This window comes from Plutella xylostella, chromosome 19 (assembly GCF_932276165.1).
Source record: "Plutella xylostella chromosome 19, ilPluXylo3.1, whole genome shotgun sequence".
Lineage (NCBI taxonomy): Eukaryota > Metazoa > Arthropoda > Insecta > Lepidoptera > Plutellidae > Plutella > Plutella xylostella.
In genome coordinates, this window is record NC_063999.1 from 10,221,751 (window position 1) to 10,237,246 (window position 15,496).

At 42.8% G+C, this 15,496-nt stretch overlaps 4 protein-coding genes and 1 non-coding gene across 6 annotated transcripts; 1 reads left to right on the forward strand and 4 right to left on the reverse strand.

The window, feature by feature from the left end:
• Positions 1-276: 276 nt before the first annotated feature.
• LOC105390303 (cysteine and histidine-rich protein 1 homolog) lies at positions 277-8,926 on the reverse strand. Of its 2 annotated transcripts, XM_048627849.1 has the most exons (7): positions 8,574-8,926; positions 7,230-7,468; positions 6,895-7,050; positions 5,518-5,729; positions 4,368-4,528; positions 3,593-3,795; positions 277-1,409 (listed from the first exon to the last, which is right to left on the reverse strand). In XM_048627849.1, exons 1-7 carry the CDS (start codon positions 8,778-8,780, stop codon positions 1,382-1,384), a joined length of 1,206 nt encoding a protein of 401 aa, XP_048483806.1. In that variant the 5' UTR covers positions 8,781-8,926; the 3' UTR covers positions 277-1,381. The 2 variants fall into 2 exon arrangements, with proteins under 2 accessions (XP_048483806.1, XP_037961870.1); XM_038105942.2 differs by lacking the exon at positions 6,895-7,050 and having other exon boundaries at positions 8,574-8,922.
• Positions 5,254-5,371, reverse strand: LOC119690701. The gene has a single exon (XR_005253698.2). It is a non-coding gene; the product is annotated as a U5 spliceosomal RNA (small nuclear RNA).
• Positions 8,927-9,486: 560 nt separating the features above from the next.
• On the reverse strand, positions 9,487-10,520 carry LOC105390292 (SAP30-binding protein). The gene has a single exon (XM_011561565.3). It carries the CDS (start codon positions 10,411-10,413, stop codon positions 9,562-9,564), a length of 852 nt encoding a protein of 283 aa, XP_011559867.2. The 5' UTR covers positions 10,414-10,520; the 3' UTR covers positions 9,487-9,561.
• Positions 10,521-10,892: 372 nt separating this feature from the next.
• LOC105390293 (trafficking protein particle complex subunit 11) lies at positions 10,893-14,520 on the forward strand. The gene has a single exon (XM_011561567.3). The coding sequence runs from the start codon at positions 11,072-11,074 to the stop codon at positions 14,387-14,389; it is 3,318 nt and encodes a 1,105-aa protein (XP_011559869.3). The 5' UTR covers positions 10,893-11,071; the 3' UTR covers positions 14,390-14,520.
• A 31-nt stretch (positions 14,521-14,551) lies between these two features.
• LOC105390294 (proteasome subunit beta type-1) lies at positions 14,552-15,401 on the reverse strand. The gene has a single exon (XM_011561568.3). The coding sequence runs from the start codon at positions 15,285-15,287 to the stop codon at positions 14,589-14,591; it is 699 nt and encodes a 232-aa protein (XP_011559870.1). The 5' UTR covers positions 15,288-15,401; the 3' UTR covers positions 14,552-14,588.
• Between the last annotated feature and the right edge of the window lie 95 nt (positions 15,402-15,496).

Consider the following 15,496-nt stretch of genomic DNA (forward strand, 5'->3'; position numbering starts at 1 on the left):
GGCCAGCGTGGTGGACTAGGCCTAAACCCTTCCTTCATTGGAAGGAGACCCGTGCCCCAGCAGTGGGGACGTAATGGGTCGTGATGATGAATGTATGCAAACTCAACGTTTCCTACTTTTTTGAGTTTAATAAAAAATCTGTTCAGAGGTACCTTGTGGAGATGACATACGTTACCTTTGCATTAAATTTGACGGCGCAGTATTTACGACATTACAATGCTCTTGGCTTGGAATAGGTATTAACCTCGTACTTACATAAAAAATAAGAAAAAAACATTTTTTTCAAAAACTGAGCACTTTATTTCAAAATAAATTGCTATTAATTTTCAACTTCAACGCTCACACAGCTCAGTAGCGCCACGTTGCAAAAAGTAATAAAATTATAAGTCATTAATAAGTCACGATTATAATAATTCAGGTTACAAACACACGCACAAAATTAACTAGAAACTATTTGTAAATAAATTTAAAATCGCACACGACATTTTCACACAAGATATTACCATAAACCTAAATCTAAAATATGACACGAGTGTAAATAATGTAGAAATAAAATTTTGTATCTTTGACAAAAAGGCAGTCAGTCAATTTTGAATAATTTGGTGCTAGTAGAAATAATTATTGCTGAATACACAAATAGATTAAAGTATTATAATTTTAATATAAACACCAAGGACCCGATTATCTAACAATATACGTCAATGATATAATTAAAGCTAATATTAAAGAACGGGAAGCGAACACCAGTCTAGCCTACGAATGGAGATACCACTTACATCTAAATTCAGTTAAATTTTGTACTCAAAAATATGTCTAATCTCTGAATTTTCAGTCAATCGAAGTACCAACAACACGTTCCGAAGAATATTTTGAGATCACTAAAATTATTGCATTTATTTGATATATAAAATATGATGTTTCGAACTGCCGCTAGCAGTATTACATGTACAATAAAATGTACATTTCATTATTATCCTCAGGACACCTTGACATCGTTACTAACATTAGGGAACAATAGGACCACACTAAAAACATTATGGCCATTTTGAAACAGTCGGTAAGACACACCCATGTATTTCACTATTAATTTTATGGCAAGTTGAGTATAAAGCGAGAAAAACTAAGTCACCATGCCTAGATTTAAAGATAATAAGAAAGAAATGAATGTAGGTAGCAAGAAATGTGATTGGCCAATAGAATTGAAGCCACGGCCTAGTTTAATTTTCGACCAATAGAGATAATTCTGCAAATTGAATAAAGTTAATTACGGTTGAAGAGTGATGTCGAGAGCATTCAAATCTTTGGTTATTGGTGATGTAAGGGGGTGCAAAGATTGGTTTAAATTCGGGTGTCGTTAGTCGTCGTGCAGTTCCTCCAGCGATCACTTCGACGCCAGAAACATGATGAGTCTGCAACAAACAATACAACACGTTAGAAACCAAATTAAAATTAATAAACGATTTAAAATGGTCACTGATATACAGGGTGTCCCAAAAGTCAACGTCATCCCTTAAAGGGCTGATAGGTCTGCTCATGAGAGGCCAGAATATCACAATATGACCTTAGTAAAAACTCGATAATTTTCGAGGTATTGACACTTTTATAAATTTGCTAAAAATCGACACCTTGGATCAGTTTTTTGCGTGCCGCCGGTACAAAAATCCATATTGTTAGAATTTGTTTGGTGTTGCATCACCCTGTATAGCCCTGCTATTGATCGCAGTCAAAAAAAATATCGAGTAATGCTGTATGTTTAAAAAAAACACTATTTTCAAAGTCATAAAAGGTAATCGTATTTTTTTATAAACAACTTTGACTCTACATACTGTAAAAAAAATATAACACGCATACCTGGCACCTTATTTGAAAAGATTGATCATTTAATGCAGTTTCCAAAATGGTATGAAACGTTGCTATTATTTCAATTAACAAAAAAGTTATTGCTATTTTAGTACAAAACGACCTCGATGTAAAATTGTTTAAAGGAAATTTATCTGACTGAATTTATTAAGGGTAAGTCATGTTGGAATGAGTAAAAGTAAAATAGGTGGTGGGGTCAGCCGTGGCAACATAGACGACGCAAAAATAGCTAAGAAAAAACTTACCAAACTCTTATAAAACATATTTTGCGTTTTTTACACCTTATTTAAAAAAAACAAACATTTATTGACTTTTATTTTATTTCTCAAAATTATAACACCACATTATTATATTAAGTACATAATCAGCAAAAAATAATACTCATTAATGGTCATAATCATAATTTTGAGAGTTTGGTTTTGTTTAACAATAACTTTAAAATAAATAACAAGTAATTAGAGGTAATGTTAATGACAAACTGATCTGTCCCTTTTTTGGATACTGTGGGTGTACAATGTACATGTGTAAGCGTTTTACTTGTGCAATTCACACATTAGCACTACTCAGGAATGTACGTTACCATGCGCTACATTTATGGGGAATGTGGAGTTGCTATAGTCCACTTTTTTCGAGAAAGATACTCAAAATGCGTTTTTTTTATTAACTGTGACAACGTTGTCTCTTTTCCCACTCCCGGCCACACCTATTTTACTTTCACTCATTCCAACATGACTTACCCATAATAAATTCAGTCAGATAAATTTCCTTCAAACAATTTTACATCGAGGTCGTTTTGTACTAAAATAGCAATTACTTTTTTTTTAATTGAAACAATAGCAACGTTTTATACCATTTTGGAAACTGCATTAAATGAGCAATCTTTTCAAATAAGGTGCCAGGTTTGCGTGGTATATTTTTTTTACAGTATGTAGAGTCAAAGTTGTTTATAAAAAAATACGATTACCTTTTATGACTTTGAAAACAGTGTTTTTTTTTAACATACAGCATTACTCGATATTTTTTTTGACTGCGATAAATAGCAGGGCTATACAGGGTGATGCAACACCAAACAAATTCTAACAATATGGATTTTTGTACCGGCGGCACGCAAAAAACTGATCCAAGGTGTCGATTTTCAGCAAATTTATAAAAGTGTCAATACCTCGAAAATTATCGAGTTTTTACTAAGGTCATATTGTGATATTCTGGCCTCTCATGAGCTGACCTATCAGCCCTTTAAGGGATGACGTTGACTTTTGGGACACCCTGTATAGATAGAAATTGAGAATGACATATATTCGATACTTCGACCATTTACAACCCTAGACGGACTCATCGCATGCACCCCCTACATTAAAACAGGACAACATGCTTGTATTTTTGTACGTGACTGTAGTGTCATTCACTCCTGAGTCCTGACATGTCATTGCGTGCATGAAAAAATGGTCGAAGGATTGTAAGTGGTCGAAGATTCGATATGATCGTTTCGTCTTACTTTAACAGCGTGTAGATCCTATATATCATTCCACGGGGAAAGACATATGATACAAACAAAACTACCCTTATTCGAATGCAACAAGGGTTCTATCAGATGTCTTTCCCCGTGGAATAGAATAGAATATTGCTTTATTGAACACCACATAAATCAGACATACAAAAAAACATACTCATAGACTAGAACTAATGTATAACGTACAATGTGGAATGGGATATAATACAGTTCGGTACACACCTGAAGTGAATAGCCTTATTAGACAGCAGCCGATTCGTGTCAGCGGGGTCAGCGAGCGGCAGCGGCTGCGGCGCGCTGTCGGGCGCGTCCTCCGCGAAGGCGTGCTCCGCCACGCGCGGCCGCACCGCCGCCTCGCCGTACGGGCCTCGCAGAGCTAGCCACTGGAGAGGGAGGGGGCAGGACGTCTTGCTCTTGAGGATTAGCTGTGGATGAGTGTGATACATGTATATATGGATTTTGTAAATCGAGCGGTTAGAAAGCCGTCTCAACGTACGGGCCGCGGAGCGCCAGCCATTGCAGTGGTAAGGGACAGGAGGCTTTTGAGGATTAGCTGCGGAGAGAGATACATGTAGTTATAGATATATTGGTTGTTAGAGAACAAGCGGCCGCACGCCCGCCTCGCCGTACGGGCCCCGGAGAGCTAGCCACTGGAGGGGTAGGGGACAGGAGGTCTTGCTCTTGAGGATTACCTGTGGAGTGTGATATGTGTTGATATGGATTTTGAAAGTTGGTAAATGATTGTTTGGGTAAAAAAACGGGTCAAGATGCTAAATTAAATAATACTAAATATTGTAAGTGTGCTAAATGCATAAACAATTTACCTAACAGTGTTTTTTACGTCGTTCGCTATTAAATAAAACGTGTACTGTACACACGGTATATTGCATATTAGTCAACTCGTGTGAAGATATACAGCTACCCGATACCCATATTACAGTCTCTGCCTATTTAGAGGTCGTATGGCCGTGTCACGTGCCCACATATTTTCATGTACCTGGTAGCTGAGCTCGCGCTCGTAGCTCTGCGTGGGGTCGCGCTGGTTCTTGTTGACGAAGGCCTTGGCCACCCACTGCGCGCCGAACGCGGAGAAGCGGGAGGTCTCGTAGTACAGCTTGTGCACGAACTCTTCCGTGCGGTACGGCTTCAGCTGCAGGTCTGTAGGGGGGGAGGGGGTTAGTGGGTAAATAGAGTAAGTAAAGTAGGCTTTATGTATAACTAATGATGTATTATCATTGTCATGGATACAATACATAAAATACACCGTAATATATATCAGAGATGTTTATTTAATTTTATTGCATTTGTTTTTTAAACATTTACACTATGTATATCTTATTCCAAGGGGAAATATGTAATAAGGTTCTGTGAAATGTCTTTCCCCGTGGAATGGGATACAGATTTAGATCAGATATAATGTACAGTGCCACAAACTTATCTGTTCCGGTGAGTCCAGTGAGAGCTCAAGTAAATCCTAACTAATATTATAAATGCGAAAGTAACTGTGTCTGTCTGTCTGTCTGTTACTCTTTCACGCCAAAACTACATAATAATATGGTCTAGAACATGGGCTACTTTTTATCCCGGAATTCCCACGGGAAAACTTTTTATTGCGAAGCGAAGCGCGCGGGAACAGCTAGTATCTAATATTTCTTCATTCTTTAAGATGTCAAGTTTTTCCATAAAGGTAATTTACCCTTGCGGTTTTAATAATTAATCTACATCAATATATAATTTAATAGTAAATAATGAGATATGGACCAATTTAGTTAACTCTCACCCGAACATAAATTTGTCGGACTGTATAATAAATTAATAATTATGTAATACAATTAAATAAGATCATGGAATAGGAATAGTCTAGTAATAATATAGAATTTTATAACTCTACCGATGTAGAGTTGTCAAAAATATGAAATAGACTCATTTGAGTGTTCCCCTCCACGGAAATCTTTAGTAAAAGGCGAAAGATTTATACGTTTTGAAGGGAAACCAGAGTACCTAACAAACCGCTTTCCTCACTATATCAACATTCACCGTAAACCAAACCATACCGCGATGTAGAAACAGCCTCCCCAGAGACATCTAGTGAGTACACCGGGAACTAAAAATTCGCACAACAAAAAGCGATCGCAGCGCTGACTCACCATTGAACGTGATCTTCTCATACGACAGCAGGTCTATCACTTGATTGTAGACCTTATTCTCCTCCTGGTAGAGTCGCTCGCGAGCGGCGAGCGCGTCGATGACGTCGGCGGCGCTGCGGGCGGGGCTGGCGCAGGCCGCCTCGTGCGCCGCGCACTCGTGGTGCGGCCCGCGCCACGGGCAGCCGATGCACGCGTAGCGGCACCCAGTCAGCCTGCGGGGACGTGGTGAGGACAGTTAGGTGTGCCCAAGATGTCGTAAGCAACCGATAAAGTCTTGAGACTGGTAGTGAATCCATTGGTACCTCAGCCTCATTTAGCCATATCCAGATGCTAAATTATATTTTTTGTCGAGGATTAAAACTTTTAGGACAGAATTTTTTAGATTGTGTTGTATTTTTTGCTACAACACTCTTGAATTTAAATGGGGATGGGGGCGTCTATAAAATAGGGGAAAAGATGTTTTCAATGTTAATTTAGATGGGTCCGAAGATATAAATCGGGCACCAAGCACAAAGCATTATATTATTTATATTATTCAAAGGCAAAGAAACACGACCCTCTCAGGTAGTATTATCACTCTGGGGTCGCAATTCTTTGCCCCAGGCCCTGACCATGTAAAAATATTTTAATGAATTAAATTTAATATATCTTAGTGTGAGTCTGTGCATATTATTAATCATTAGTTAGGTACTCATGTATAGCTATGTACCGATAACAATGTTCACAACAAGTGAAACTTCATCACGTTAAGAACAAGTGCACAAATGAGCTTTAATCGTATAATTAACCCCAGGGTCAGACATGGGATTACATTAGTATTTACTTAAGTGCCTACACAAGCTATTTACACAAAGAGATAACAACATCATTTACATCACAATACCAACAATTACTCAGAAAATAGTAGCGTTATACAGTTACAGTGTTAAACCTACACACAATAAATAATCGTAAATCATACACCAATTGATACCTATCTAGCTCGATGACCAACTAGCCGAACCTCTACCAACAAATGGTTACAACAATGAATGAGTGACTTCGCAATTCGCATACACCGTGTTACAAGCTGCTACTGGTAGCGTTATGCCGCCCTACTAGGCCAGCCTAGGCCTCAGGAAACCTTAAGCCTTGTATTCTCTTGAGCATGCTCAGGCGAATGAGCGGCTCATCTGAGCACGCTAGGATTTGCTGGGCCCGAGCATGCTCAGGCGTCTCCACTTGAGCGGCTCGTCCAAATGAGCCGCTTATTCGCCTGAGCATGCTCAGGCGTCTCTACTTGAGCGGCTCGACCAAATGAGCTGCTCATTCGCCTGAGCATTCTCAAGTGGATACAAGGCTTTAGCGGAGGCTGGCCCGGCGGCTGGTGGCACCGACCTGCGCAGGCGCCGGCGCTTGACCCCGCGCGCGGCCGAGCCGCCCAGCGCCGCCAGTAGCAGCTGGTACACGGCGGCCAGCACGCGCGCCGCCCCCGCCGCCCACCCGCCCCCGCCCCCGCGCCCGCCAACCACCAGCTGCCCGAACTTGTACCGCCTGCGGGAAAGTGCCGCCATTGTACTACAAGCTGCTGCAGCGGTGTCTTTGCTAATGAACCTAGGGTGCCAGAGTGTCTCCATAGTCGTTGTGGTCTTTTGATATCTCCTATTTGATATGGATGGATATATGAAGACCCAGCCTAGATACTAAAGAGCCCAATAACACAAAATCCTCACCTCTCCTCACACTTCTTCTCCTCGTGGTGCTGCAGCGAGTGGCGTGGGAACACACAGGCGCAGTACTTGCACTCGCTGGGCAGCTCGGAGACGGTCTTCTCCACGGCCAGGTTCCGGGAGGCGGAGGTCTTGCTGATCTCCACGCGGCAGTTGGGGCACGTGGAGGCCTCATCCCGCAGCCGTGCATCCGCCAGCAGGTGCGTGAAGCATGGGGCACACATCAGGTGCCCGTTGCTGCACTGCAATGTTTAAGGGATGTTAGAGGATCGGTTGTGGAGTGGAAAGTTGAGCAGTGTCTATGAAGTAGGTATTGATTAGATGTATACAATTTTGTTGTTTACAATTTAGTCTGCTCATTAACCTGTGTTAAATGATATGTCTGAACTGTTATCAGAAAATAAATAATTTATATTTATTTATATTATTGTGGCAGTATGTTGTTATGATTTTCTGCTTGCTTACCTGCACCAATCTAATTAATTAGCAAATGAGATGAAAATATCAAAACCCAAAGAGTGAAAATATGTTAAATAAAATTACATATCATATAAATTTCTGCTCAGTTATAATTAAATAAGAAAAGTAAAAGATTTTGGTACTTACCTATTCATAGTTAAATATAGGTAGTCTTTATATTAGTTCATACAATACCTAATATGTAGATTGATGATATTTTTACATGCAAGTATATAATGTAGTTTGTTTCATAGGGATAAGGACAGGGGGGTTTATTCAATGAAGACAAACAATTTATAAATTTATACTTTCATTTATTTTTCTCAATATACTGATACAAAGGGCTTCTCAGTAAATTTTAATTCTTAACTATAGTATTGAAACCCCTAACTAAGTAGTTATAAGCTAAAATGTACAGAAAATTTCTACATCATAATAAAACTAAACCAATCTTTCAAAGAAATTCATTATAACATAAAATATATTTTCCAATATTTCAGTAGTAACATATTTTTAACAGTCTCATCATCATCTAAAATAATAACAACTATTTATACAGAGCACTAGAGCAAATAATTCAGGTCAATTGACAAAATGTCCCACCCTCTATCATACAAAACTTGACTACAAACAACAACTCTCCTAGACAAAGAACATCAAAAATCAATCATGCATCACAAACTAAACTATGACGCCATTTATAACTAAAGGGGTCAAGAGATCTCAAAATGGAGAATGGTATTATGAAACGAGAAGGGGCGACGCCACAACTAGCCTTTATACATCTCAAGTGATTAGGTAGCGGTTGTGGCGTAATAATAACAATAATGTTTGGCAAAAACAGCTGATGGTTGGTGTCGCGACAATCAGCTGTTTACGTGTACATACCTGGTAGACGGCGGCCGGCGGCAGGTCGAGGCACACGGCGCAGCACAGGATGCCGCCCAGCCGGTGCTCCAGCTTCTCCTGCCCGCCCTGGTCTAGCTTCCTGCGCTTCTCGGGCGACGGGCCCTCCTCCTCCTTCATCTCGGCGTCCGCGCCCGCGAGCGACACGCTGGACGACGCGATGGGCTCACTCTCTGGTACCTCAGCCATGGCCCGACCAATGTAAACACTCAAATAATAAACTGTACACACGAGCAGCTGGTAGCAAACAAAGATTTGTTGTGTTTTGTTTTTATGTGCCCGTGCCCGTACAGCGGCCCTGCCTTGTTTTTTGGTTTTGCGCAACTCTGATTTACGTTCCGTTTTGCAGAAAATATTTGATACTTGGAATAGGATTGCAGGATAAATCATTTGGTTTGGTAAATATTAATATATATTTTAAGAATATGTGTTTTCTTTTCAATATTCCGCTATTAATAGTCTCGTAAAAACTGATATTTATTTTGGTGCAATGTTTAAAATAGTTATCATCTTTTGGAGTGAAACGAAACGCATTAGTAGATTTTTTTTTACTTTTTAAATAGTGATTTGTTGGAAGGCTATGGAAACTTGTTCTTAACGTCTTGATAATTTTTCTACTTCCATGTTCTTGATGTTGTTAATCTAGCTAGAGGGTTCTGAATATTTTTTAGGATCCTTGGACCTCCCTTGGATTGGACATGGATTTAAAATCAGCTTATTGGATCTTGATCTATGAGGGCTATCTCCTAGAACCCAGAAAAACCTCATCCAATAGTTGATGATGAATACTATTAAATTCAATTAATTTATTAGTAGGTTCTTATCCCACATTGGTAAGCAAAATAGAGCATGCATCGGACATACACTCAACTTATCAATAATAAAGCACTTCATGTAAAAACTTAAATAATTTTATTAGTTCCTAATTTTATTCACATTTAAGGTAAGTACAAACATATACAATATAAAGTTAGATTTTGGGTTTCTTTGGCAATGAGCCAAAAGCTGAAATGACGGTGCCTTTAGTGCCTGTGACGTTGGAGGTGAGTGGCAGCAGGCCGGGCTGCTTGATTGTGGGCTTGTTGGACACATTAGGCGCTGCTTGGTCCCATTTTGACTTCCGCTTCTTTTCATCATCACTTTCAGGTTTCTTGGTGGATCCAGTTATAAAATCAATTTTTGAAAGCTTATCTTTCTTTTCCTTCTCCCTTCTATCCATTTCTGCTTTTTGGGCCTTTGCTAGCTCATCAAAGTATGATTCCTTCCCCCATCGTAGGGGATCATAAATTTCTGGGGGATAATTTGTGTCCAGCTCATTAATATCACAAAACTGTATGAGTTTCTCGTAAATGCTGGGGTTGCGGAAGTTCTTGCGGTCCTGGATGATCTTGTTCATGTCGATGCCTTCATTGATCATGCGCTGGTAGTACTTGGCGATGTTGTCCTGCAGCTCCTTGGGGCAGCGGCCGGGCGGCTCGGGCGGCAGCGCGGCGGCGTCGGGCGCGGGCTCCGGGGGCGGCGCCTCGTCCGTGTCCACCTCCATGGAGAGCCGCCGCATGTCGTCGCGGTCCTCGCCGCGCGCCTCCTCGTCGTCCGACACCACGGTGTCGTCCACGTACGACACGAGCCCGCCCGGCCGCTTCGGCGTCACCGGCGCCGACGCCGACTTGGACGAATCATCTGCAACTCTCGGACTAGCTGGCTCGGAATGAGTAACTTGTGGATCGTTTTTTTCTGGCGTCGGCTGCTCGTCTTCCATGTCCTCTTCGCCTTCGGAATCCGTGTAGGTGGCAGTCAGGGAGGCTAAAGCTTGGGAGGTCATGATGAAAGTGTTTTGGAATTACTTATCACCAAGATTTTCGATTTTTTTGTAAACTTGATTGGATTTTGATACAACAACAACATACGATCACGCACGCAAACCAAACGCAAACGCAAACGCAACACACTGACAGATGACATTGACATTGACAATTTGACAGGTCTATCTGACAGATTGCATTACAGATAATCATCAGATAATAAAGTAAAATTGGAGTTGTTATTGTTTTGAGAATTACATACATATCTGCAAAACATTCCTTTTCTTTCAAAAAATAAATCCCTACAAAAACGAATGTTTTTTTATACTTATGGATTTATTTATAATATAATAAATTACTCATCAAAAGTAAAACATTTTAATATAAAATGCAACAAGATGCGTAGGTTGTTTAGGTAGGTTTCGAAAAGATTTTTTTCTATCGGTGGAACGAATTTACGAAATACGAGACGGAGAACGAAAAACGTCAATTTGATAGACGAAAAACTAAAAGATGGGGATGGGGAGCTGAATTTTACAACAACGAATAATTTGCCATATGAGATGATTTTAAAACTATCTATTGTGCTGTGAGGCTGTGACATGCATTGGCATTCAGTTCATAACTGCTCAGTGGTTCTGTTTCGTAAATAAGTGCAGTTTTTGTGACGTTGCAAAAATGGCCACGCAGCCGAGCGATTATACGGAGTTTCCTGCCGAGATAATAGTGAAGCCGCTGGCGCTGGTGGGGCTGGCGGGGCTGGACACGGTGAACAACGCCGTGCACAAGGCCGTGTGGGATGCCTTCTCCAACCAGCGGCGCGCCGACCGCTCGCCCGTGCGCTTCAAGCTGCTGCACAACACGCTCGAGTTCCCCGTCGTCAAGCCCAAGCGGAACTCGTACGAGTGGTACATCCCCAAGGGCATCCTCAAGAAGAACTGGATCAACAAGCGCGTGGCGCTGATCCCCGCCGTGGTGGTGATCTTCTACGACATGGAGTGGAGCGACCCGCAGTGGAGCGAGAAGATCATCGAGTGCGCGTCGCGCGTGCAGTCCATCCGCGCGGCCGTGGAGGGGCACGCCACGCGCGTGGCCGTGGTGGTGGTGCAGAGCGGCCTCGCCCCGCCGCCCTCCGAGTACATGCTGGGCGCCGAGCGCGCGCAGGCCCTCTGCGCCGCCTGCGAGATACAGTCCAAGGCCCTCTTCGTACTCCCCCACAGTGACCATCTCATGGGGTACATCATAAGGCTAGAGAATGCATTCTATGATATAGCCCAGAACTACTACCATCATGAGACAAAGAACATCAAGCAGCACAGAGACCATCTCAATAAAACCACACATCAGTATTTGTTTGTCAGACACCAGTTCAAGCTGGGTTACCTGAATGAGCTGAAGCAGGACTTCAGCACGGCACACAAGCACTACCTGCATGCGTACAACAACCTGCTGGAGACCCGTACTGTGGACACTAATGTCAATGAGGTCAGGACCGTGGCCGGATACATCAACTACAAGCTGTGCAAGTTACTGTTTGCCTTGAACTTGCCAAGAGATGCTATAGCACAGCTGAAGTCCCACATTGATAGATACAAGAGCAGAGTTGGTGCTACTGAGCTCTTGTTTGAGCATTATGCATGGATTGCAAGACAGTACAGTGCCTTTGGAGAGTTGTTTGATGAGGCAATCCGAGCTGGCCTGCCTGCCATCCAGTCCCAGCACCCGGGCTTCTACTACCAGCATGCAGCACAGTTCACTGTGAAGAGGAGACAGGCCATGAGGTCTGTGTGCAGTGATGTGACACAGTACCCTCCTGCTCCTGACCCCTTAGAGGGCATCATAGAGTACTATGGGCAGCGGCCATGGCGTCCAGGCAGACTCAGTGCAGACCCTCATGATCCACAGAAGGAGCAGGCAGCTGTAATGGCTCTACAGTTCAATGAGAGGAATTTCAATCATTCCACTTTGATCATCAGTTTCCTTGGCAGTGCTATAACTCAGTTTAAAACATTCCATTCACCACGGATGAGGAAGCAGCTAGTTGTGGAGATGGCCAATGAGTATTACTTCTGTGCTGACTACGGCAAGGCTCTGACCCTGCTGAGCCACATGCTGTGGGACTACAGGAGAGAGAAGTGGTGGTTCCTGGCCTCCCATGTGCTGAACCGTGCCCTGCAGTGTGCCTACCTCTCAGCAAAGATACAAGACTACTTGCAACTTTCAATAGAGGCGCTTTCTAAACATATTCAAGTTCCCAACAATGATAAGGACAGGATTTTCAGAAACATCATGAATGTCCTGAACATGAACATTCCCGGTCCAGAGCCAGACCTGCCAGCTTCCTCACAAGCCAAGGCCCTGGAGCTGTGGCAGCTTGCCGTGGAGAAGGAGCCCCATGCTGTGGCTGTGGACATGACCAATATTTCAAGCTTCCTAGAAGTCAAAACCAAATTCAAACAACCCAAATTCAGAATGGATGAGACCATTGAAATTGAATTGTATGTGAGATTAAGTTTTGCAAAAGTTCTTGAAGTGAAAACAGCATTTATCACAGTATCTAGTCAAACAGAAACCATTGAAATACCAGTCACAGATAATGAAAACTCTACCATCAAACTGGAAGGAGGAAAAGTCAGAAAATTCGTGAGTAATTTTAAGTCAGCACCTCAGGATAGTGGAACCGATTTACATATCAAGAATGTCACATTTGTGTTGGACTCTGGAAGGAAAAGGAAAGTTTCTCTAAATTTCAAAATGGAAGACAACAACACAGTGAACACAGCTGTTCATCCAGAACTGCTGCACTTCATTCTCAGTCCCAAAGCAGACCATGAGTTTGACTGCATTGTGCCATCAACCACTGCTCAGATCACGGCACGAGATTGCAAAATGACCATGGAGGTGGAGAATGCAAGTCCAGCTCTTCAGGGGGAGTGGTTCCCCACCACACTCACTATTACTAACAATGAAAATAGCTCTATTTATGATATGAAAATGTCCCTTTCCCTGCTGAGTTCACCTGACAATCCCAACCCAGAAACTGTCACTGAACTAGCAGTAGAAGAAAGAAAACCACTATCACAGCCTTTGCAGATACCCCTTCAAAGTACTTCCTTAGACCAATTGTCTAGCATCTCCAACAAATTCTACTTGAAGTCAAATAGAACAGCTACTATCACAATCCAAGCAAAAGTGTCATACCACATCAATCTACCTGATGTTAAGAAACTAGAGTGCTCTAAAGACTTTACAGTTAAAATAACAGTAGTGAAACCATTTGAGGTGTCAGCAAACTTTGTTGCTATGAATTTTAAGCCAATTACAAAGTGCTTTGTAGATGACCCTTTTATAGTTATGCCTCAAATAAAGATACTAAGTCCATGGGACCTGTTGATATTAGACACAGAACTAGACATTACAGATTGCTACAGATACGCTGATGAGGACAAGCCAGCCAGCTGCATCAGCAATCTGGTGGTTGCTGAACAGAACATTGCATCTGATGCCATTTGTGTGCAAGCTAAATGCAAACCAAAAGATGTTCCAATGCGAATGGGGCTGTATAATATAAAATGGAGGAGGAAGTCTGGATCAGACACAGCTGTGATGAGCAGCACAACCCTGCCTGGTCTGCCCATAGATGAGTGTCCGGTGGCTGTGCACGTGAGCTGCCCCGAGGTGGTGGAGCTGCAGACCACGGTGTCACTGAAGTGCACTCTGAGGGGCAAGTCTGACGCGCCAGTGCGACTGAGCCTGACTGTTGAAGGCAATGACGCCTACATGTTTGCTGGCTACAAGAAGCTGTCTGTGACGGTCCCCCCGGACGATGCGGTGGAGCTGGTCTATAACATCCACCCCCTCACCGCGGGCAACACCACCCCGCCCAGGTTAAAAGCCACTTTACTTGGAGAAAATGTAAACCAAGACCCAGTGAGAGAAATGTTTGAAAAGAATTTCCCTCAGAATATATTTGTTATGCCTAAGTACAATAAATAAATTGATATAAATAAAATTTATTGTTAGTATTAGTTTCTCTTGAATATATTGTAAATATGAACAAAGTACCTAAATGAATATCTTGTAATTACTATGATTTTAGCAATAATAAATTCAGTTATAATTGTTGACATGTGTATTATTCTTAAGTAAACCAAAATGTAGTATTAAAATTCTTTATTCATATAACTTTACAAAACTAATCTTTACGCAATTCGAACTTCTCCTCCTGTATACCATCAGCTGTGATGATGAGCATGTAAATACTGTCTCCAGTGTAGATGTCTCTCTCGGCTGCACTGATGAAAACATCCTTGATGAGAGCTAGGGCCTTCTCCTTGGGGAAGGGGACTTTCTCCACATTCTGCATGTTCTTGAGGCCAATCTGGTTGTCGAGCAGCGGCTGCAGCTGCGCGCCGGCCGAGCCGCCCGCGCGGTAGTTGGACCGCTCGCAGTGGCCGATGGGGTCGTAGCTGTACACGCAGCCCTTGCCCTCCGCGTCCAGCCCCGCCAGCACGTTGGACACGTAGTACGGGAAGAAGCGCTTGTAGTACATCATGGTGGACAGCATCTGCGCCACGGCGGGCGTGGACATGGGCTTGTTGTGCTCGTGCTGGTACATCTGCAGGCGCGCCGTCAGCAGGCGCGTGAGCGTCAGCGTGTCGCACCAGCAGCCCGTGGCGCCCAGCACGGTGCGCGCGCCCAGCTGGAACAGCTTCTTCTGCTCGCGCGTGTAGATGGAGTAGCCGGTGCTGAGCCGCGTGTCGGCGCCGATGACCGCGTAGTCGTCGCCGGCGATGGCCACCACACTGCCGCCGTTGTCCGCGTACGGCTCGAAGCGGTGCTGCACGGCGCCGGGCACAGCATACTCGGGGAAGTTTCCTTCGACGTTCAACATCTTATTTGTACGAAAGAAAGTGGAGTTTTAACGATAATGAAACAGCAAAACAATAAATGCAGCGATTCGCGAGTGACATGCACAATTTTGAATCCGTTTGACATTGACAGATTACAAGTTAGAATTTGACAGAAAGGACAGGTTAACCATATTTGACGGGCAAACGGCACAGATAGGTGGCCATTATTTTGAGATCTTGTTGTAACACA